This window comes from Corythoichthys intestinalis, chromosome 5 (genome assembly GCF_030265065.1).
Source record: "Corythoichthys intestinalis isolate RoL2023-P3 chromosome 5, ASM3026506v1, whole genome shotgun sequence".
NCBI classification, from domain to species: Eukaryota; Metazoa; Chordata; class Actinopteri; order Syngnathiformes; family Syngnathidae; genus Corythoichthys; species Corythoichthys intestinalis.
The window spans coordinates 24729766-24754429 of record NC_080399.1 but is presented as its reverse complement, the minus strand read 5'-3'; the positions used below and the strand labels follow the sequence as shown (position 1 = coordinate 24754429).

General features: G+C 39.3%; 1 protein-coding gene across 1 annotated transcript; it reads right to left on the bottom strand.

Moving 5' to 3' along the window:
• Positions 1-3349: 3349 nt before the first annotated feature.
• On the bottom strand, positions 3350-21959 carry LOC130916785 (MOB kinase activator 2). Its single transcript, XM_057837753.1, has 5 exons — positions 21590-21959; positions 8498-8637; positions 8325-8421; positions 4725-4849; positions 3350-4640 (listed from the first exon to the last, which is right to left on the bottom strand). The coding sequence occupies exons 1-5, from the start codon at positions 21664-21666 to the stop codon at positions 4396-4398; spliced, it is 684 nt and encodes a 227-aa protein (XP_057693736.1). The 5' UTR covers positions 21667-21959; the 3' UTR covers positions 3350-4395.
• Between the last annotated feature and the right edge of the window lie 2705 nt (positions 21960-24664).

Genomic DNA, 24664 nt, shown 5'->3' with positions numbered 1-24664 from the left:
TGTGTACCGTAGGCATCAATTAAACAGCAGTTTCACAGAGTTTCTGAGTAGTTTGCCAGCAGGTAGCGCTGTTTGTCAAACAACGAGAAACATTTTAAGGCTCTCTACAGGTATTCCTGCTATCAGTTTACATTCCCAAACCATACAATTTGGGTAGCTTTAAAATTCTTAATCATCCCAAGGTAATATGAATGATTGTTTATAAAGTGAGGGGCAGAAGAATTTGCACCCCTTGTGATTTTGCAAGTTCACCCACTTAGAAAATAGGTAGAGGTTTGAAATTTCAATCATAGAAGCATTTCCACTTATAGAGACATAATAAACAAAAAAATCCAGAAATTACATTGTATGTTTTTTCAATATTTGCAATTTACTGGGGTTTATAAGCATTTTTACCCCTGAGAAAATAGTGCTAATATTTAGTGCAGAAGCCTTTGTTTGCAATTACAGAGGTCAGACGCTTCCTGTAGTTCACCAGGTTTTCACATATGAAAGCAGGGAGTTTGGCCCATTTCGCCACAGAAATCTTCTCTAGATCTGTCAGGTTTTGGGGTTTTCGTTGAGAAACATGACGTTTTAGCTCCATCCAAAGACTTTCTATTGGACTGAGGTCTGGAGACTGCCTAGGCCACTCCAGAACCTGGATATGCTTTTTTCGCAGCCACTCCTTGGTCAGCTTGGCTGTGTGCTTCGGATCATTGTCGTGTCGGAAGATCCAGAGCACAACTCATCTTCAAGTCTCTGACTGACGGAAGGAGGTTGTGGCTCACAATCTAACTGTACATTTCACCCTTCAACCTCTGCATTATACAGTACAGTCCATAAGCGGAGTTAAAGGGGGGGGCAGGCTCATTGCACGAAATTGACTTTCCTACATATACTGTATGAAAGTTGTAAAGCAAGAAAACAAACAACAAAAATGAATGAAATGAACAAAAAAAAGATAACTTTATAATGGGTCAAATATTTTTCGAACAGATCATGTGACTAGCACCTTAGATGGTCATTTGCTTTGCATATTATTTTCACACAAAAAAAAATAGGGGAGGGCAATTTTATTTTTCAAATGATTTATTCTTTGATTGAAAATATTTTTATATGATTGAAGCAACTTTTTGGGGGATTGAATGATTTAGAGACAAATGTCCTACCCGTAATATGGCGCAAAAACAAAAAGGATTGCCAAAATCAAAGAAAACTTTTTTTTAATGAAAATGTATGTTTACATGCAAATTTTTGAGTCTCATTTTTTCACATTCAAAAACTTTTTTCTATGATTGAAAATTTTTTTTTGATTGAAGTGATTTTTCTTTTGAAAATATATTTTTTTTGTATGAAGCTTCTATGAAACTTATTTTTTGATTGAATAATAAAGACACAAAAGTCCTAGCCAAAATGTGGTCCAAACATAAAACAACATTACTTCAATCAAAAAAGTTGCTTCAATCAAAAAAAAAAAAAATTAATTAAAATAGCTTTTCAAATGATTTTTTTGAATGTTATTTTTGCATTCAAACACATTTTTTTAATTGAAGTCACTTTTTTTTAAAAATTTAAAATATATATTTTGATTGAAGCAACTTTTTTTTTTTTTTTGATCGAATAATGAAGACAAAAATCTACCTCCGTATGGTTCCGCCTTGGGGATACAATTTTTGACTGAGGTAACTACATTGGCACAACACCAGCGGGCGTACCATATTCAATGGATGACGATCTTGACGAAAAGTATTGCCTGATTTACAATTCCCCTCAAAAATGATCATCATTTTCAACTTATTATTATAAATATTCTTGTAAGTTAATTTTATTGCTGACACTGCATTTAGGGGTCATCAACATGTTGTGCCCCCTCTGCCCCAAAGGTCAAGTTCTGCCTATGGTACAGTCGTCTTGTCCCCTTTGCCGAAAAGCAGAGTTTCCATCCCCATACTTCACAGTGGGGATGGTGTTCTTGGGATTGTACACACCCTTTTTTTCCTCCACACACGTCGAGTAAAGTTTGCACCAAAAAGTTATACTGTGGTCTCATCTGACCACATGACTTTCTCCCATGACTCCTCTGCATCATTCAGATGGTCCCTGGCAAACTTCAGGTGGGCTTTCACATGTACTGGATTCAACAGGGGAACCATCTGAGCAATGCATGATTTTAAACCATGACACCGTAATGTTCTATTAACAGTAGCCATTTAAACTGTGCATCTAGCTCTCTTCAGGTCATTGACCAGATCCTGCTGTGTAGTTCTAGGCTGAGCCCTCACTTTTACCATCATGAGTGATGCCCTACGAGGAGAGATTTTACATGGAGCCCCTGTCCGAGGTAAATTATCAGTCATGTTTAGCCTTTTCCATTTTCTAAGAATTGCTGCAGCTATTGATTTATTCTCACCAAGCTGCTTTCCAATTATACCATAGCCTTTTCCAGATTTGTGGAGCTAGTGGACAATTGTGGATTTTTTTTTTTCTCTGGTGTCTTTCGAAAGTTCTCTGGTCTTGCCCATGGTAGCAGTTGGATTATGGCTGACTGTGTGGTGCACAGGTGACAATATTGAGCTCAAGCGGGTGGTGGGTGGTTACTCATGGGGTAGAGGTGGACTTTTTTAAGGTTGACATTAGGGTTGTTCCGATCATGTTTTTTCTCCCGATCCGATCCCGATCGTTTTAGTTTGCGTATCTGCTGATCGCGGTATTTCCCGATCCGATTGTTTTTTGTTTTTTTTTGCTCCCGATTCAATTCCAATCATTCCCGATAATTTTTCCCGATCATATACATTTTGGCAATGCATTAAGAAAAAAATGAATAAAACTCGGACGAATATATACATTCAACATACAGTACATAAGTACTGTATTTGTTTATTATGACAATAAATCCTCAAGATGGCATTTACATTATTAACATTCTTTCTGTGAGAGGGATCCACGGATAGAAAGACTTGTAATTCTTAAAGGATAAGTGTGACTTTGTATATTATGACTAAATATTGCCATCTAGTGTATTTGTTGAGCTTTTAGTTAATGATACTGCAGCCATTTAACTTCTGCCCAAATGCATGATGGGAATTGCAACCATGACTGTGCGTAGGGGCACCAATTGATACATCTTCTCTGCGTTGGGAAAGAACATAGGGTGTTAAGAAAATGATCAACTACTACCTTTCTTCCCCACATTGCCTCCCACGCCAATTTTAATTGCTGAAAGAGGTATTGCAAGGCTTCAGCCACATATAAAATGGCTCCAAAGGCTGTCAAAATTTTCTCTTCTCATTATACGCTGCCTTTTAGCGCTATCTATAGGTAAAACGGCGTCTTTATAGAGTGAACGCGACAATGCGTGAGTGGGTCGTGCAGCGCATACGTTAATTATTGAACGTGATTAATTAAAAAATTTACTTACCGCCGTTAACGCAATAAATTTGATAGCCCTACTTTAAGCCAAAACTACTCTGGATGAGTGTAAGACATTTTGTCTGTAATGTTAAATACAATTAGAAAACGATTTAAATAAAAAATATACAGTATATAGATTAAAAAAAGGCATGTCCGATATTTTTTTGCCGATTCCTATACTTTGAATATGATGTGATGCCGATCGATCGGGACATCTTTAGTTGACATACAACTCTTTGATTGTCATAATTATTGCTGATTCTCAGGGGTACAAATACACATGAACCCTAGTAAATTACAAATAAATTATTGAAAAATGATACAATGTGATGCAGATTTTTCTTTAAAGATTGTGTCTCTACGTGTGGAAATGCACCTACTGTGTGTTTGAAATTTCAGTCCTCTACCTATTTTCTAAGTGGATTAACTTGCAAAATCACTAAGGGTGCAAATACTTCTGCTCCTCACTGTATGTTGTCTCAGTCTACTTGACAGCTCGGCTGTATAGCCCGTATTTCAAGCAGTCAGTAAATCTATAGAAAAAGAATGACCACTTTGCCGATGTTCTACATACATATTTATTTTGCAGAAAAGTGTTTCTGGCACAAGAATAACATACAAACAAACACAAGTTAAATAATTCATAGGTCCTATAGTGGAGGATATACTGTGTGTGTATCATGCAGTCTTGAAAATATACTTCATGGCAGGTGCACGTTAAACACGAGTGCACATTTAACTGGATTGTCAGTTAAGTCAGTTGATTCTTTGTGCAGTTTTTAATCAAATTAAATAATGTTTTTGTTTCTTAACTCATCGCTGCTATTGACGCTGTCACTGTCAGCCCGTCCCATTTCAAATGGATTGGACGTCTATCTCCGTCAATGGCAGGCAAGCAGCATTATTTTATCCACGATTTAAAAAAACAAAATTATACACAACGGGGGCCTGGTACTTTTCCCAAGTCACTGCTTTTCAAGGCCAACCTTCACATTCCATGTTCTAGGTTCCTCCTTGCAGTCCTAGAGCTGAGATGAGGTCTTCCAGCGGTTCTGTGTCTTCGGCGTCCAGCAGTCCGTGCTGCCGGCAGAAGAGTGTGAGGTGCGAGAAGAGCGTGTTGAGGTGCGGGTGGAGGCCCATTGCGTGCGTCTGCCGGAAGTGGGAGCAGTAGATGTGGGCCAGAGTCCTGAACAGCAACAAAAACACTTTCTGCACCAGGAAAATGAAGCCCGTGGGGAACACTGAGCCTGAAATTGAAAGGTACATAAATGATGGCCGTGCATCATCATGTTTCTGTGCCATTGACTCAAAAGTCAATTTGCAGTATTTACCTGCTTTTGTTGGGAATACATCTTCATCTGTGAGTAGGTCCTGAATGTAGGACATGGCATAGTCAAAGTAGAGAGGAGCAGAGCACTTCAGCTTCCTGCCATGGTCGTCAATCCAAAAATAAACTCTAAATGGTAAAGGTAGGAGAAGCCAGTGTTGTTAATCTTACTGAAAAAAAGTAATTAATTATAGTTACAAATTACTTCTCCCAAAAAGTAATTGCGTTACTAACTCAATTACCTGAATGTAAGAGTAATCAGTTACTTGGCAAAGTAATTGGTGATAATTAGTTTTTTTTTTTTTTTCCCTCCAAAAAAAAAAAAAAAAAAAAAAAACATTGGCCACACTATGTGAAGTTTTTTGTGGAGGTTTTTGGTACAATTGGCCCGAGCTCAATTCTTTACCCTAATTTACCCTTTACCCTGAATCAACTGTTAAAAGTTGTTAAAGTTGCTCCCATTATTGCATTAGTTCCCTTCTCTCTACTTTCGACATATGAAAGTTTTAAAACTGTTTCATCATTTAAAGAAAGATTCAAGTCAAGATTTTGCCGATTTAGAAGTATTTTAGATAAAAAGTTACTTAGGTTCGCGAGGTTCTTCTCTACAACAGAGCCGTCCTAAAAAGCCTACTGCTTTAAGATGGCGGCTGTCATTTTGCATCTAGTTATATCTATAACCAGTACATGGGATATCTACTATGTCTACCATATCTACCATAACATGCGGGCGTAGTTTGTCCGGCTATCGGCTACAACATGTATTATTGGAGCTACCTAGCATCGCGTTTGCTCGGCGTCACAACTTTCTTGCCTCCTCCCCGCTCCTGCTCTGCTCTGTCGTCTCGGTGAGTCCGTCTCCCTCAGACTTTTCGACCAATATAGTAACGCATAGTAACGCATGCCTTTCCGTCCTCAGTAACGGTAACGCCGTTGCCAAGATGAGAAAAGTAATTAATTAGATTACCCACTACTGAAAAAAAATAACGCCGTTAGTAACGCCGTTATATTGTAACGCTGTTATTAACAACACTGGAGAAGGCATAGTATTAAAGGGGAAATAAAGTAGTTATAAACTATTGAACACAAGTACAGTAATTTTCGGACTATAAACCGCTACTTTTTTCCCCTCAATTTGAATCCTGCGTCTAATAGTCTAGTGCGGCTTATTTGCTGATTTATTTGTGTTAACAGGTAACACTCTATTTTTACAGTGCCATCATAAGATTGCCATAAGACCGTCATAATTATGACATGACACTATCATGGGCATCAATGAATGCTTATGACAGATGTCGTTAAGTGTCATCTTGCAAATTATGTCACTAACTCCATTTATGTCCTGCTCAGATCTTTTACATCCATTCAAAAGTGAGATCATTTTCCGGATGACTCAAAATGACATCTGTCATAAGCATTCATCAATGCTCATGGCTGTGTCATGTCGTTATTATGATGGCCTTATGACAGTCTTATGACGCCACTGTCAAATAAAGTGTTACCAAATACCATAACTAGCAATTAATGAAACAACTGGAACAGTAACTGAAGAAATAATTAGCATAGAACATGAATTGTGATTGGTTTTTACACCTGTAGCGCTGCAATGCATGCTAGGGGGCCTTTTGGACGACAACAGTGTTGACATCAGATGGCAACAGAGTCACCCCCAAGGGAGCAGTGATGGCCAAATGAAGTTTCTCGAAGCTGCTAATTGGTTCCAAGCTTCTTGGTGGTTCATTTGGTCTTATGACAGTCTCATGATGCCGCTGTCAAACAAAGTGTTACTGGTTACTATGTTTTGGTGTTGATATCCCATAATACAGTGAGGACAGCTGCGGCTGATAGTCCAGTGCGGCTTATCTATGAACAAATGCCGTTTTTTTTGTCAAATTTAGTGGGTAGCAGCTTATAGTCAGGTGCACCTAAATAGTCCGAAAATTACGGTAGTTGTCTAAATAAAATCTAAAAGTAAATACATTTTTCAACAAGATAAAAAATGTTTAAAGTGGACCTCCTTACAGTCAAATCATGTTTAGTATGTGGCTGACTGCATTGCAGGGTCACTACAGTGGACAGCTATTCAAAAGTTGACACCTTTAACTAGTGCTGCAATGATTAATCGATTAACTCGAGTAATTCGATTAGAAAAAAAAATTCGAATTTAATTTTGCTGCTTCGAGTATTCATTTCATTCAAGTGGCGTTTTAATGGTTTGTTTTGAAAGTGTTTGCATTTAGTTTTATTGATTTGGGACTATACACTGCCCTCTAGTGGCAACAGCGAATGTGACAACTCATTTCACATGGCTGAATCAAGCTGCTTCCTGTAGAGACCAGTATAAACTACTTTTTTTTTTCTCTTTTTTTTAGCAGTTTTTTTTCGTGCATTCTTAATTTAGTTTATAGGTATATTTAGCCATTTTTTGTAGGAATACGTGTTTGAACTATTTGTTAAGAGCATTGTAAAAAAAAAAAAAAAAAAAGTCAGTATTTTATAGCATTTAAGCTAGCAGACTTCTGCTATGTAAGTTAGCCAATTGTTTTTGTTGTTGTTGTTGTTGTACTTAGATTCTCATGTATTTATTTATTTATTTCATACCCTTTGAGGCTCAGCTCAGGTATTTTATTTTTTTATGTTCCTTATCTTATTACTCGATTATTCGAACTAACTAGGGTCATCGATTAATCGACTACTAAAATAACCGATAGCTGCAGCCCTACCTTTAACCCTTTATAGAGCAAGTGACTATTTTTGCTCATTTAAAAAAAAACTTAAATTATTATTATTATGTTTTATTTATTATTATTAATAATTAAAGTATTTTTTGCACTTATAAACAAATTTATAAATTGATGCAATGTTAATAAAAACAATGAAAATAAAAAAAACAAATACACATTGGTTCTGGCCTTACGTAACACTCTAAAATTGATTTTTTTTTTTTCCTCATACAATTTAATTAATTGAATGCCAATGATGGCAAAAGACATCAAATTTATTTAAATCGGAAGATTGGCTGTGACTGCTTATATTTCAGTGTCATTGGACGTCCAGCGGCGTTAATTGCAGCCAATTAGTTAAATGAGTGCCTTGAAGGGTTCAAAACAAACAAACAAACAAATAAAAGTATCATAATTCATGCACGAAAGGGTTAATAGTACATATTAACTCTTAATACCCACTGGTGAGTGAGTGTGTCGGAAGCACAAATTGGACAGTTTTATGTTTTTGTTTTGTTTTTTTGTTTTTTACAGAGTAGACAGGTACTTGCATAATAAAGCGGGGTGTGACGTCACACACTAACTGATTTGAAACGTGCTCACATAGCGATTCAAATCAAATCCCAAACTGCCTCGAAGGCAAGCATCAACCTGGACACACCTAAATTTTAATCATGGAACTGGAAAAAGTTGAAATCTGACAAAAGGTCATCTTCAAAACCTGCCTAACGGCTTCACTGGGTTTCTTCCCTTTATATGGCAGCAGAATTGCACATAAAACACGGACACTTTGAAAAGGTTCATTTCACAAAATAACATGAGCATAAATATCCTTATTATCTGACAACTCCATTTCACGGTGCGGATTGCCATTAACTCACGTGTCGCCCGGTCCACAGGCGGTCGGGCAGGTGCTGGGGGTGCAGAACTCGGACAGCGCGCTGGAGAACAGGTTTATGTGCTTGAAAAACCACACGGCTGTGGGGAGTGGGGACAATGAGGTGTCACATCCTCTTTAGCTGGGTTGTCATTGAAAATCAAGAGTTATACTCACTATTGCTGGCCAACCACTCGGTTTTGTCCACGCCGGGCGGTAGGGACGTGAGCGCGCACATGTCCATGTTGTTAATGTGCTGGCACGTGTACTCATGCTGGAGGTACGGACGCGCGTCCAAGATGTTGTTGTTGATTCCCCTTTAAAGAGAGTGCAGAGACTATAAAATGTGATTCTGAAATACCGTATTGGCCCGAATATAAGACGGCCCTGATTATAAGACTACCCCCTCTTTTTCAAGACTCAAGTTTGAAAAAAGACTTTTTGAACAACAAATTAATTTTTATACAGAAAATAATTACAGTACATCCAAAACAAATGATTATAACAATATATTTGAGAGAAAAAGCATGTTATTTTGCCTCAATCAAATCTTAATATCTGAACATCTAAATATTTAAACTAAAGTACAATCACATTCGTAAATGAATGGCTTCTGGTTTTTGAAATGTAAATAAACCAATCTATTTTGATAAAACAACAAAATTGCAATAACTGCATTAACCATCAAAGTGAGGTCTAATTGTAACTGTAGTCATGAAACAAATCTGAATAAGGAAAAACATTGCAATAAAATAATGCAAACTGGTTAACCCTGAGAGTAGCTGAGATCTCTCATGACAGAACATTACTCCTCAAGTTCAGCATTCGCTTAATCTTAATCTGGCGCCATCTAGGGTCGTGAATGGGTATAATGTCTAGACCCCGAATATAAGACGACTCCCACTTTTTCAGTCTTATTTCAATGTAAAAAACACCGTCTTATATTCGGGCCAATACGGTACTAGGATATTTTCAAAAATGGTTTGATTAGATTTTTATTTGATTGACTGTTTTCCCTTTAATTCTTTCATGGAAAAATTATGATTTTTTTTTTCCTTCAATGTTTTTATTTAGTTCATATAGGACAGATGTCATGATTATTTTGCAGCTCTCATTTGACATCCAATTGTAGTACAATATTACTGTTGCCCAGGTGTATTTTTGCCAAGGCTAATAAAAACATATATTAATAACTTGAATTAAATGAATTCATTAAAGGATCCATTTTCGGAGTAAAAAAAAGCAATTATTTAAATAGTTAAAAAAAAAAAAATTACATTTTTCAACAACAACAAAAAAATCCCACAAATAAAGGCCTCGTCTACACGAACATGCATTTTTTGGGCATTGAAAACGAGGATTCTTAAAAACTCCTACCAAAGTGAATACGTGCAAATTCTGTGTTTGTAGCGCCATCCTATGGACACTGATAACCGAAGATTTAACTGTGGAAACATCACTGTCTGCGACAAACTGTTTTCCTACGTAACACATGAGACCAATATTTACATTTAGAGTCAACTATATACAGTGCCTTGCAAAAGTATTCTTCCCCCTTGAACCTTGCAACCTTTCGCCACATTTCAGGCTTCAAACATAAAGATATAAAATTTTAATTTTTTTGTCAAGAATCAACAACAACTGGGACACAATCGTGAAGTGGAACAAAATTTATTGGATAATTTAAACTTTTTTAACAAATAAAAAACTGAAAAGTGGGGCGTGCAATATTATTCGGCCCCCTTGCGTTAATACTTTGTAGCGCCACCTTTTGCTCCAATTACAGCTGCAAGTCGCTTGGGGTATGTTTCTATCAGTTTTGCACATCGAGAGACTGATATTCTTGCCCATTCTTCCTTGCAAAACAGCTCGAGCTCAGTGAGGTTGGATGGAGAGTGTTTGTGAACAGCAGTCTTCAGCTCTTTCCACAAATTCTCGATTGGATTCAGGTCTGGACTTTGACTTGGCCATTCTAACACCTGGATACTTTTATTTTTGAACCATTCCATTGTAGATTTGGCTTTATGTTTTGGATCATTGTCCTGTTGGAAGATAAATCTCCGTCCCAGTCTCAGGTCTTGTGCAGATACCAACAGGTTTTCTTCCAGAATGTTCCTGTATTTGGCTGCATCCATCTTTCCGTCAATTTTAACCATCTTCCCTGTCCCTGCTGAAGAAAAGCAGGCCCAAACCATGATGCTGCCACCACCATGTTTGACAGTGGGGATGGTGTGTTCAGGGTGATGAGCTGTGTTGCTTTTACGCCAAACATATCGTTTTGCATTGTGGCCAAAAAGTTCAATTTTGGTTTCATCTGACCAGAGCACCTTCTTCTACATGTTTGGTGTGTCTCCCAGGTGGCTTGTGGCAAACTTTAAACCAGACTTTTTATGGATATCTTTGAGAAATGGCTTTCTTCTTGCCACTCTTCCATAAAGGCCAGATTTGTGCAGTGTACGACTGATTGTTGTCCTATGGACAGACTCTCCCACCTCAGCTGTAGATCTCTGCAGTTCATCCAGAGTGATCATGGGCCTCTTGGCTGCATCTCTGATCAGTTTTCTCCTTGTTTGAGAAGAAAGTTTGGAAGGACGGCCGGGTCTTGGTAGATTTGCAGTGGTCTGATGCTCCTTCCATTTCAATATGATGGCTTGCACAGTGCTCCTTGAGATGTTTAAAGCTTGGGAAATCTTTTTGTATCCAAATCCGGCTTTAAACCTCTCCACAACAGTATCTCGGACCTGCCTGGTGTGTTCCTTGGTTTTCATAATGCTCTCTGCACTTTAAACAGAACCCTGAGACTATCACAGAGCAGGTGCATTTATACGGAGACTTGATTACACACAGGTGGATTCTATTTATCATCATCGGTCATTTAGGACAACATTTGATCATTCAGAGATCTTCACTGAACTTCTGGAGTGAGTTTGCTGCACTGAAAGTAAAGGGGCCGAATAATATTGCACGCCCCACTTTTCAGTTTTTAATTTGTTAAAAAAGTTTAAATTATCCAATAAATGTTGTTCCACTTCACGATTGTGTCCCACTTGTTGTTGATCCTTGACAAAAAAATTAAATTTCATATCTTTGTTTGAAGCCTGAAATGTGGCGAAAGGTTGCAAGATTCAAGGGGGCCGAATACTTTTGCAAGGCACTGTATATAGTCTATATATTAGACAGGTGCTTTTTGCTTCCATTTATTTATAAACTGTAGCATTGCTCCATATTAAGGAACACATGTGAAGGACTTAAAAGCGAATAAATGCCGTTTGCAGAGGTTGTTTTTTTTCTACAAACGTGGTGGTGCAGACGTAATTATTTTTTTCAGGACGTATGAGGGCAGGATCCTCAGTTTAAAAAAAAAAAATCCCTTCTCGGCGTAGACATGGCCTAAAAGTGCTATATGGAGTTTGTCACTTTTTTACTCACGACTGTGTAACTGCAGCATGTGTTAAAGGGGAAGTTCAGAATTTTTAACATAAGGCTTAATCTTCGAGTTAGCGTGGGTTTACTTAGTCAGTGGAGTTGATTTCAACAAATTCTGTGCAATTTGTTAGTTACTTGTTAGTTTCAAGGCTCCAGAGTGGCTAAACTAGAGTAAGTCAATGGTGCCTGCTTAGCACACCAATAAAAAACAACATATGCACACATGAGAACCACCAATGAACCATGCAATCAATAGTATTGGCTATGTTTTTAGGATAAAGTTATTAAAACTTACCACTGCATGTCAATGTTTGTAGTATGAACAGCAGAATTTGTAATCCAGCAGCTCTGCAGGGAACAGGCTGTCTAAGCAAGCAGGGCGGAGTGATATCACATCGTTTTTTTTCACCGCTGATTTTGTTGCGGGAAAGGGACTGTCAAGCAGACTGAGCACGAGTGGCCGAAACACTCCTCTCTATTGTGGTCGCATTACGCAACTAAAAAAATAGTCCCGTGGAATGAAATGAATTACGGCAGTTATGTGTGACATTGTTTTGGCCACATGGGAATTTGGAGAAATGATCTGCATTTTAAATTTATTTGACTATTTTAGATCTGTTAAGCACGTTTTTTTTTTGTTTTTTTTTATTGCCATGCTAAGCAGGCACCATTGACTCGTGCTAGTTTAGTCACTCCGGAGCCCTGGAACTAACAAATAACTGACAAACTGCACGGAATTTGTTGAAATCAACTCCAATGAGCTCAACTCCCGGTATCTCTAAGATTAAGCTTAATGTAAAAAATTCTGAATTTCCCCTTTAAGTTCGTGCATTGCACACATGCATGTACGAGAGTGAAAATAAAGCAAAATGCATTTGGCACCAGAAATATAAAAATGGCAATCGTAACTTTTTACTGTTTGTAGCAAGTCTAATGTGGGTTACAAAAGTTTTTTTGCCAAGCGGGGACGAGACGGAGGCTCGGTGAAACTAGCCGCGGGGATGCGCATGGACATGCACAGGCGCGTATTCGCCCAGAGTGTTCAACACAAACTCACTCTATTGAAGGGAAGGAAAAGGGCTTTTAGGGGCAGTCTCAAAATGTCAGGGCACTGTTTACTCATCATGGCATTGGTGGAGCATGCATGGAGTAAAAAAAAATGTATTTAAAATGACCACTAAAAATGCTGCATCGTACCTTTAATAATAATTTAAAAGTTTTTTTAAAAAAAACATGAGTAATAAAAATATAAATAATTTGAAATGAAATAAAATTAATTTAAAAATATAGAACTTGAAGAAATATATTGTAATGAATTGAAAAAACAGAATAAAGACATATTCAAATAACTGTGGCCTGTGTGTATGTTGCTCTGGGATTTTTGTCGGCTTGGTTTTGTTTTATAGATCTTTTGTGACTTAGCATAGCTTAACTATTTGGATGCCATTGACAGCAATAGACGTCCAATCCGTCATTGGATTGCTGCCAGCCTTTCCTAGTTGAAATGGGAAATAAATGTTTCAATATCAAGGGGTTAATAAAAAGCAGAAAGTGAATTTCTATGCTATTACTCCTCTCGCCCACAAACGAGGGAAGTGAACAAAAAAAACAAAACAAAAAAAAATAGATGATTTGCAAAATTTGAATACTCTACATGCAAAGCAGTAAAGCAGCGCACAGTGAAGACACGTGCTGTTACACTTCATTTTTTAATACTAGGAGGATAGTAGTGGTTAGCATGTCTGAGACAGTCAGGAGATCTCTGTTTGAATCTCCATTGTGTTTTCTCAGGGATCCTCCCAAGACGCTTTTGAAGTCCATTTAATTAAGGATCCTACATTTTTACATTTTATGTTATGAGTAGGGCTGTCAAACGATTAAAATTTTTAATCGAGTTAATTACAGCTTAAAAATTAATTAATCGTAATTAATCGCAATTAATTGCAATTCAAACCATCATAAAATATGCCATATTTTTCTGTAAATTATTGTTGGAGACACAAGATGGATATATACATTCAAAATACAGTACATAAGGACTATTTGTTTATTATAACAATAAATCAACAAGATGGCATTAACATTATTAACATTCTGTTAAAGCGATCCATGGATAGAAAGACTTGTAGTTCTTAAAAGAAAAATGTTAGTACAAGTTATAGAAATTTTATATTAAAACCCCTCTTAATGTTTTTGTTTTAATAAAATTTGTAAAATTTTCAATCTAAAAATAAACTAGTAGCCCGCCATTGTTGATGTCGATAATTACTTCCACAATGCTCATGGGTGCTGAAGCCTATAAAATCAGTCGCACCCAAGCGCCAGCAGAGGGCGGCAAAACTCCATAAAACACAATTAACAAGCGGTTTACTGTACTGTCATTTAAATCTGTCTGAGCGGGGGGAGTGCGTTAATTGCGTCAAGTATTTTAACGTGATTAATTTTTTTAAAAAAATTAATAAACGCCCGTTAACGCGATCATTTCGACAGCCCTAGTTATGAGCCACAATTTAAGGTACGGGCAAATTCACATGCTCTGCCAAAATTAGGTAATATCTCTAATGGAGAATAAGCGGGTTTTAGTCAAAGATTCGCTTTCAGAATTTTATTGAACGGAACAAACAGTCAAATATACAATGTTAAATAAAAAACTAACAAAATAGTACGTACAATGACTGCACTTTTTAAAGACCACTTTTCTTTTCATTTTTTTTTTTTTTTTTTTTTTTTAAATTGTCAACAGTCACTGATGATGTAGTGGTATGCTCATCTGCTGAAGTATGGGTTCAGTTCCAACTCAGTAACTGCTAAGCTCCAGTAAGTGTGAATATTTGTCTTGCAGTCCAGGATTCAGTATTTGATAAAGAGGTCAATTGAACTACAAGCTTGGTCATGAAAAAAATTACACTTGCAGTCGGAAACGGACAGCTGCCATCTGCTTTTAGACAGCAGCTGGGAGTTTGCTCGCTGTGACCTCGCCTGCTTACTATCAGTTGTGTGCGGGGCGCTGAGAAGAACTCGAATAGCCCAAGTCCAACAAAAAGGTCAGTGAGGTTGTTGAAGGTTTGACGAATTTACGGCGGTGCACTTCAAAATGGGCTGTTTTTGAACAAAACATCCTAACTTGTTCAGTGTTTCTACTGTTGGATGGCATTGTTAGTGCTGTATAGTGCTGGCCAAAAGTATTGGCAATTCTGTCAGATAATTCTCAATTTGTCAGAAAAAATGATTGCAATTACAAATGCTTTGGAGCTTTGGAAAGATTTTTTTTTTTTTTAAATCACTATCATTTTACACAAAACTCCAAAAATGGTCCGGACAAAAATATTGGCACCCTCAGCCTAATACTTAGTAGCACAACCTTTAGACAAAATAACTGCGAACAACCGCTTTCCAGTATCCATCAGTGAGATTCTTACAATGCTCTGCTGGAATTTTAGACTATTCTTCTTTGGCCAACTGCTCTAGTTCTCTGAGATTTGAAGGGTGCCTTCTCCAAACTACCATTTTCAGATCTCTCCACAGGTGTTCAATGGGATTCCGGTTTGGACTCATTGCTGGCCACTTTGGAAGTCTCCAGTGCTTTCTCTCAAACCATTTTCTAGTGCATTTGAGGTGTGTTTGGGGTCATTGTCCTGCTGGAAGACCCATGACCTCTGAGGACGACCCAGCTTTCTCACACTGGGCCCTACATTATGCTACAATATTTGTTGGTAGTCTTCGTACTTCATAATGCATTGCACGCAGTCAAGCAGTCCAGTGCCAGAGGCAGCTAAGCAACCCCAAAACATCAGGCAACCTCCGCCTGCTTGACTGTGGGGACCGTGTTCTTTTCTTTGAAGGCCTCGGTGTTTTCCCCTGTAAACTCTATGTTGATGCCTTTTCCCAAAAAGCTCTACTTTTGTCTCATCTGACCAGAGAACATCCTTCCAAAACATTTTTGGCTTTCTCATGTAAGTTTTGACAAACTCCAACCTGGCTTTTTCTATGTCTCTGGGTCAGAAGTGGGGTCTTCCTGGGTATCCTACCATAGAGTTGCTTTTCATCCAGACACCGACGAATAGTACAGGTTAACACTGTTGTACCCTAGGACTGCAGGACAGCGTTAACTTGTTTGGATGTTAGTTGAGGTTCTTTATCCACCATCCGCAATCTTTCATTGAAATCCCTTGTCAGTTTTCTTTTCAGTCCACATCTAGGGAGGTTAGCCACAGTGCCACGAGCTGTACACCTATTGATGACACTGCGCACGGTAGACACAGGAACATTCTGGTCTTTGGAGATGGACTTGTAGCCTTGAGATTGCCCATGCTTCCTCACAATTTTGCTTCTCAAGTCCTCAGACAGTTTTATGGTCTTCTTTCTTTTCTCCATGCTCAATGTGGTACACACAAGGACACAGGACAGAGGTTGAGTCAACTTTAATCCATTTTAACTGGCTACAAGTGTGATTTAGTGATTGCCACCACCTGTTATGTGCCACACTTGTACGGCTCACTTTTGGAATTTTGTGTGAAATGATGATATCTTTTTTTTTTCTCCATTCTCTTTTGTGTTTTTTCATTTCAAGCAAAATAAATGAAGACATAACTACCAAAGCATTTGTAATTGCAATTATTTTCTGGGAGAAAGTAAGCAATATCTGACAGAATTCCAGGGGTGCTAATACTTTTGGCCAGCACTGTATATTAACTTCATAGCTGCCAGAAATACTATAATTGATTATAATTAAATAATAATTAATTAAATTGCCTGCCTTTAACAACAATAGATGTTCAATTAATTTGAACTGTGAGAATCGTCTGTGAACGCTTGAGTTTCCAAGCCATTAACGCAGTTAGACGTCCAATTCATGATGAAAGCGAGGGAGCGATTGAACGTTCGTTCATTGGCCCCCGTCAAGGGCAGATAATAGGTTAACGATTATTTTTTCTGACAAAAAAATACTACATTGTTCATAAATGACGCCGAGGGAAACAGTGCGTTGACTAGAAGACAATGCGCTGTTTGATTTCTCTCGAGCAGACGTAACAATGTTGATGACAGAATTGCTGGGATTCTTTGCCTTAGTTATGGCAGACATTTTTGTTCTTAGGCAATATTCTCTTAGGGCTCAATCTTTTGAATTCTTAAACTTCAAATTTTGTGACTCAAATTGCGCGTTTTCTGGATGGAAAACACAACAAATGTCTGAGTGTTATTGTTCTATGTAGAGCACAGAACGGTATAAAAAAGGATTAGGCACCTTTGATTACAATTCTTTGATTGACTATGTTGGGTATTGCGGATGCTCCAGGTGTCCCAAACCTGTGGCGCATTTGCTACCGGGCCGCACAGAAATAGTAATTTATTAACGACTGCATTCTGGCCAAATTAACTTTGGCGTGTGCCCCTTCACACCAATATCCCTGTCTACTCTAGATATAATACTACACGATAGAATGTCGCCATAGAAATCCATTGATTGGACTGCTAGCAGTACATCATGTTTTTTATATCTATGTGCGCTTGTCCTCGATAATAACGTATGACGTAGGTCGTCGCCCATCACATTGGTTCCCGGAAATAATTAGCCCCGACACTAGAATGACTGAAAAACAGACGTCTTTGGACAGATTTTTTACGGGGAAAAGGGCACCTGACGAGCCAGAAGATGAGCCTACAACCTCGAAGAAAACAAAATCTATGCTACTTCTCAATCACTAAAGACCCACGAACTGCGAAGGAGTGGATTCGTTACCCATTGGTGACTAAACCGAGTGATTCGAGCATGTCTGTGCAACCGGATTATCAGCTTGTACAGATCACAAATCACGCCGACCCTAAACGTACATTTGAGACAACAACTCCACCGAGGTTCTGTATTAAAGTCATTTCGGAATATCCTGACATCACTAGGAGAGCACTGAAAACTGTGCTACAGTTTCCAACATCGTATCTTTGTGAAGAGGGCTTCTCTCACTCTCCCATCTTGGGACCATCTCCTCTCAACGAAACAAGCTCAGGCCTCCCACTGATTCAGCGGGTGAGTTGTATTGTCCCTGCACTTAACACGACGGGTCTGAAAACAAATGTTATTTTATATTTGCTGTATTTTTCTGCCGCACATATGTTGGTGTTCTGACAAATTTGGCATGCGCGTAACGTTAAAAATGATCGCGAATGCAGCGATTCCAAACTAAACACTACAATTTTTTTTACAGTGTCGTTAAGCATTGATTCACGCCATTTTCGTGTTGCACATGTATGTTGATGATGGACAGTGGGGCAAATAAGTATTTAGTCAACCACTAATTGTGCAAGTTCTCCCACTTGAAAATATTACAGAGGCCTGTAATTGTCAACATGGGTAAACCACAACCGTGAGAGACAGAATGTGGAAAAAAAAAACAGAAAATCACATTGTTTAATTTTTAAGAATTTATTTGTGAATCATGGTGGAAAATAAGTATTTGGTCAATACCAAAAGCTCATCTCAATACTTTGTTATAAACCCTCTGTTGGCAATAACGGAGGCCAAACGTTTTCTGTAACTCTTCACAAGCTTTTCACACACTGTTGCTGGTATTTTGGCCCATTCCTCCATGCGGATCTCCTCTTGAGCAGTGATGTTTTGGGGCTGTCGTTGGGCAACACAGACTTTCAGCTCCCTCCACAGATTTTCTATGTGTTTGAGATCTGGAGACTGGCTAGGCCACTCCAGGACCTTGAAATGCTTCTTACGATGCCACTCCTTTGTTGCCCTGGCTGTGTGTTTGGGATCATTGTCATGCTGAAAGACCCAGCCATGTCTCATCTTCAATGTTCTTGCTGATGGAAGGAGATTTTCTCTCAAAATCTCTCGATACATGGCCCCATTCATTCTTTCCTTTACACAGATCAGTCGTCCTGGTCCCTTTGCAGACAAATGGACCCAAAGCATGATGTTTTCACCCCCATGCTTCACAGTGGGTATGGTGTTCTTCGGATGCAATTCAGTATTCTTTCTTCTCCAAACACGAGAACCTGTGTTTCTACCAAAAGGTTCTATTTTGGTTTCATCTGACCATAACACATTCTCCCAGTCCTCTTCTGGATCATCCAAATGCTCTCTAGCGAACCGCACACAGGCCTGGACGTGTACTGGCTCCAGCAGGGGGACACGTCTGGCAGTGCAGGATTTGAGTCCCTGGCGGCGCAATGTGTTGATAGTAGCCTTTGTTACTGTGGTCCCAGCTCTCTGTAGGTCATTCACTAGGTCACCCCGTGTGGTTCTGGGATTTTTGCTCACCGTTCTTGTTATCGTTGACGTCACGGGGTGAGATCTTGCATGGTGCCCCAGATCGAGGGGGATTTTCAGTGGTCTTGTATGTCTTCCATTTTCTAATAATTGCTCCCACAGTTGATTTCTTTACACCAAGCGTTTTACCTATTGCAGATTCAGTCTACCCGGCCTGGTGCAAGTCTACAATTTTGTCTCTGGGGTCCTTCGACAGCTCTTTGGTCTTGGCCATAGTGGAGTTTGGAGTGTGACTGACTGAGGTAGACAGGTGTCTTTTATACTGATAATGAGTTAAAACAGGTGCCATTAATGTAGGTAACGAGTGGAGCCTCGTTAGACCTCGTTAGAAGACGTTATACCTCTTTGACAGCCAGAAATCTTGCTTGTTTGTAGGTGACCAAATACTTATTTTCCACTCTAATTTGCAAATAAATTCTTTAAAAATCAAACAATGTGATTTTTTTTTTTTTTTTCTTCTCCACATTCTGTCTCTCATGGTTGGGGTTTACCCATTTTGACAATTACATGCCTCGCTAATCTTTTCAAGTAGGAGAACAATTGGTGGTTGAATAAATACTTATTTGTCCCACTGTATATATATTTAAAGCAAAAATAGGTAACTTTTCAGTTTTGGTCGCTCTTAGCAACACCGGTGGACAAAAGCAGTAGTGTTTTGCTTTAAGAGGGACCAGCGCACACCCGCACAGTGTCGTACAATCGTTATCTCATGGTCGCCCGCGGATGGATTAAATGACATTTCTGTTTCCAGCGATTCCCCCCCCCCCCCCCACATTCTCTCTCTCATAGTTTACCCATGTTGACAATTACAAGCCTCTCTAATCTTTTCAAGTAGGAGAACTTGCACAATTGGTGGTTGACCAAATACTTATTTGCCCCACTGTAAATAGTTTTTTTTTAGCACCGTTGGATAACATTGAGAGTCCAACTGACTATAAGAGAGGGCTTGTTTCACCGCCATAAAAGCTTTGGGAGCAAAATTTTGTAAGGGTGAAAAATTTGACAGAACACCGGTCCGTGAAAAAAAAAAAACAAATTACACCGGTCCGTGGTGCAAAAAAGGTTGGGGACCCCCAATGTAGCACAACAGGGAGGTGCATGCGCACCCATACTAGGCGTTCAAATCACCCGTTCCAGACTACACTGTGACCAATGTAGCGGGTTAGGTGAGGCGTTGCATTAAAGGGTGTGTGTTTATGTTTCAATCCGTGTCCTTCATCAGTTGCATAGGCCCTTTGTCTCTGTGTCTTCTGATGATGATGATGATGACAGTCACAGGCAAGCCTTGTCTGGGACATAAGTACACAAGAGGAAGCAGTAAGTGAAAGAGATGCCAGACTAAGCTTCCTGTCTGCATAACAGACAGGACAGTGACATGATAACAGCCTATAATGACTGGTTTGCCAATGAAGTCAGTAGTTTTGGATGAAGCTGACTCTGGTATTTTTCATCAGCCTTGAGTCTCCGTGGCTTCTCAGTCATTAATTGTCCAAATCCGGTTGACCATTTCTGCCGAGCAGTCAACTTGTTCAAGTCTGCATACATTTTGCAAAGGAGTTCATGCATTGAATTCGGCCCATGATTGAGCTCCCAAATTTCTGGAGTCTGGAGGGTTGTCCATTCCCTCAGTCATGGTGGCAAGCTTCTCAAGTACAAAAGTGCTACCAGCCCCGTTCGAACTTTGGGATGAACCAGGAAACTGCTCATTCTAAACAGCAGAATACATTCAAATCAAGGAAGCATCTGCAAAATCCTTGACGGAAAGGATCGGCATGTACATGATCGTCCATTTCTCACAGGAGTCCGTCCTGTATCTAGCTGCAAATATTCTTTCAGGGCCGGCGGGAACTGTACTGTGGTTGTCAGTACAGCCTGGACTGGTCGCAAGTCAATTACAAGGCACGTATCGACAAAGTATTCACACTCCCATTCATATCTACGAGAAATTGAGTCTTTAGTGCACCATGCATGCATGTTGTAGGAATTTGGGAGGAAATCGGAGTACCCAGAGAAGACCTACGAAAGAATGAGGAAAAACAAACTCTACGGAAAAGAATGGAAACCAGAACTGCGATGCAGATGTGCTAACCACAAGTCACCGTACTGGCCTATTTTGGTACCCCTTAGTGGAAATACCCCCCACCCACAAACTGTGGTGCTCGGTGGAAGGAAATGGAGTGAACATCCTGTCCTGCCTCGACTTCTTTGCTCGGAACCCCTTTAAGGCCTCAGGGTCTATAATGGAGATCCACTCTTGAACACACAATGGACCCACAGCTGGTGTGTTTGTGTATAAACACACTGCAGGTGACGTGTGTTTACCTTTTCCTGCTGTCCTGTCGCCCGGGTGGAATCGACACCCATGTATTCAAAGAGCAAACATTTGCACAGTAACTTCAGCTCCCTGCTTTCGCTTTGCACGACTCCTCTGCCTTAGGAATCCACTGATGCCATCACACAAGTATGCAATGCACATAAGCTGTTATCTGGAGAACATTTTTCCATTTTTTTTTCCCTTGAAAGGATTGGACTGGAAAAGAAGCAAACGTAAAAGCACAACTTACAGTTTGTCATTGCAGACGTCGGGAGGAGCGTTGCCGTCCGCCTTGGTGGCGGTGGGGTAACTATGGCAACCCCCCATGGCGGAGAGCTAAGAGCGGAGCCAGCCCCTCTTTGCCATCCCAAGCACGTTAATACACACGTACTTTTACACACAACATATGGCAACACAACTTATGGATCCAAACAGCTGGAAAACGCAGAGCTCCCCCTTTTTGACAGCTTTGTTAGCCAGGGGGGTGAAAAAAAATAGAAAAAGTAGTCCCAGGAGTTGGAGATCGTTTCCAGCTGTCCGAGTCGACTCTTGTGTGTGTGAGCGTTGTGCGTGAGTGTGTGAGTGTGTCTTCTTTGTCTGGAGTCCCACGCCCCACAAGCGCCGCCTCCCCAGCCCTGAGCGGACAGGCAGGTTTCTCCTACACTAGTTGAAATACTCAACACAACTCCACCCCCTTCCCCTCTCCGTAACGCGGTTTGTGTGGGTGTGGGTGCATGTGTGTGTGTGTGAGGAGCGGACAACACATAACAACATAAAGGTGACTGAAAAGAGGAGGGACAGATTGCGTGGAGCGCCGTTTTTGTAAAAGTTGATGATCGATGCGCAGCAACTTAGCAGTGTTGGGCACGTTAGTTTAAAAAAGTAAGTTATAGTTACTCACTACTTCTTCCAAAAAGTAACTGAGTTAGTAGCGGAATTACTCTATAGGAAAGGTAACTAGTTACCAGGGAAAGTAACTATTTCCGTTTCTTTAAAAAGAAGTTGTTGGATGTCAAAGAATCTGAAATTTTCTGAGCAGTATTCGAGTCAGTTGAAAAGAGAAGAACAGACAGGTAGTTGTGTTATAGAACCTTGTAATATTTATTGCACCTCACCAGCAACAGATTTATCCTACACTTGCAAGTGCAACAAAAATAAACAGATTTGAATGGCGTACCGCAAGCAATACGTCACTTCCGCTCATTAATATTCATGACATTAGCTACTGTTGCTAACCGTTTGTGTAGCCACCGTTTGTCCCTAATAGGAAATGAATGGAAATCGTGTACGAAGGAGATGTTTACAGAGTTAAACCTACCAATTCTCTCTGAAAATGATGTGCCTGGTGCCAAATTCACTAGCAAAGATGTGGAAGAACATAAAAATGTTCAGTTAAAGAGATGGCTTTAGTGTCGAAGGCTGAAAAAGACGAAAAAAACGAGCCGACCTAAGCATAGCTTTAGCTTTTTTATTGACGCGACTGACAATGACGTTCTCCTGTTTCAACAAGCTATCCTTTACCATCAGCCCTGTCTTTCTTATATATCCTCTGGTTGTCCTACGTCTCTTACCGTTCTTGGGGGTAATTTAGTTAGCTTTGTGTAGCGATCGCAAATGCTACTCAGTGACAGCCAACGAACACTTTTAATTTTTTCATTGATAACACATCTTAATCCTATAATTTATTTACACTTTTCCCTTACTAAAGTTGTTTTATATATATATATATAACAGAAACGGTAACAGTGGCAGTCGGATACTATTGTAAATTCTTTTCAGGTCATTCATTGTCAGACAGAAGCAGTACGGCACAACGTTACGCTAAAAAAATAAGTTAAAAATATAAAAATGGCTTACCTCTTTGTCCTCTGAAAGACCATGCCAACCCAACATAATGTTTACTGCATATGAAACGTGAATGGATTCGCCGAGCTGGTGTTAAAGTCCGCGCAAGTTGATTCGGTCTTCACAGTTTTTCCTCTAGAGTTTTTGGTTTCCGGAAACGTATGAAGAAAACATCCTTCATGTGTCGTAATGTCTAGAGTCGTTTCTACAAGTTCCAAAAAAGCAATGCGTGATCGGCATGTTCGCTTTTGAAAGATTACCGGAGAAAAGTAGCACTTTTTATGTTGGGTCTATGCGAGGGTGGGTCTATAATGTCCCACTTCGGCTTTACTTCCGCTTTACGATGTTACGTCACGGTCTAAAAATAGCCTGCATGCAGTACGCCATTGCTTACACCTCGGGTTGTTCCGATCATGTTTTTTGCTCCCGATCCGATCCAGATCGTTTTAGTGTGAGTATCTGCCGATCCCGATATTTCCCGTTCCGATTGCTTTTTTTTTTTGCTCCCGATTCAATTCCAATCATTCCCGATAATTTTTCCCGATCATATACATTTTGGCAATGCATTAAGAAAAAAGTGAATAAAACTCGGACGAATATATACATTCAACATACAGTACATAAGTACTGTATTTGTTTATTATGACAATAAATCCTCAAGATGGCATTTACATTATTAACATTCTTTCTGTGAGAGGGATCCACGGATAGAAAGACTTGTAATTCTTAAAGGATAAATGTGACTTTGTATATTGTGACTAAATACTGCCATCTAGTGTATTTGTTGAGCTTTCAGTAAATGATACTGCTGCCATTTAACTTCTGCCCAAATGCATGATGGGAAGTGCAACCATGACTGTGCGTCGTGATACCAATTGATATATCTTCTCTGCATTGGGAAATAACAAAGGGTGTTAAGAAAAAGATCAACTACTACCTTTCTTCACCACATTGCTTGGCACGATAATTCTAATGGTTAAGAGGGGGATTGTAAGTCTTTAGCTAATTAAAAAACATCTTCAAAGGCTGCCAAAATTCTCTCTACTCATTTTACGTTGCCTTTTAATTCTATGAATACGTAAGATGGGGCCATAATAGATTGAACGTGAAAATGCGTGAGTGGGTAGTGCAGCGCATGCGTTCATTGCGTTAAATATTTAAATGTTATTACCGCCGTTAACTCAATAAATTTGATAGCCCTACTTTAAGCCAAAACTACAGACTCTGGATGAGTGTAAGACATTTTGTCTGTAACATTACATACAATTAGAAAACAATTTAATTAAAAAATATATATATTAAAAAAGGCATGTCCGATATTTTTTTGTGATTCCGATACTTTGAAAATGACGTGATCGGACCCGATCGATCGGCATCCAATCGATCGGGACATCTCTACTTACCACAGATGTCGACAAAAGCTTTGCCCCGGGACATAAATGACACTTTACATGCACGTTCTTTCTTTTAATTTTGACCA

Coding starts and splice junctions, on each gene's coding strand:
- LOC130916785 (XM_057837753.1), bottom strand. CDS start 21,666: ATGGGGGGTTGCCATAGTTACCCCACCGCCACCAAGGCGGACGGCAAC. Junction 8,422..8,497: donor CGAGTGGTTGGCCAGCAATA/GTGAGTATAACT, acceptor CACTCCCCACAG/CCGTGTGGTTTTTCAAGCAC. Junction 4,850..8,324: donor GCCTGTGGACCGGGCGACAC/GTGAGTTAATGG, acceptor TTTACCATTTAG/AGTTTATTTTTGGATTGACG.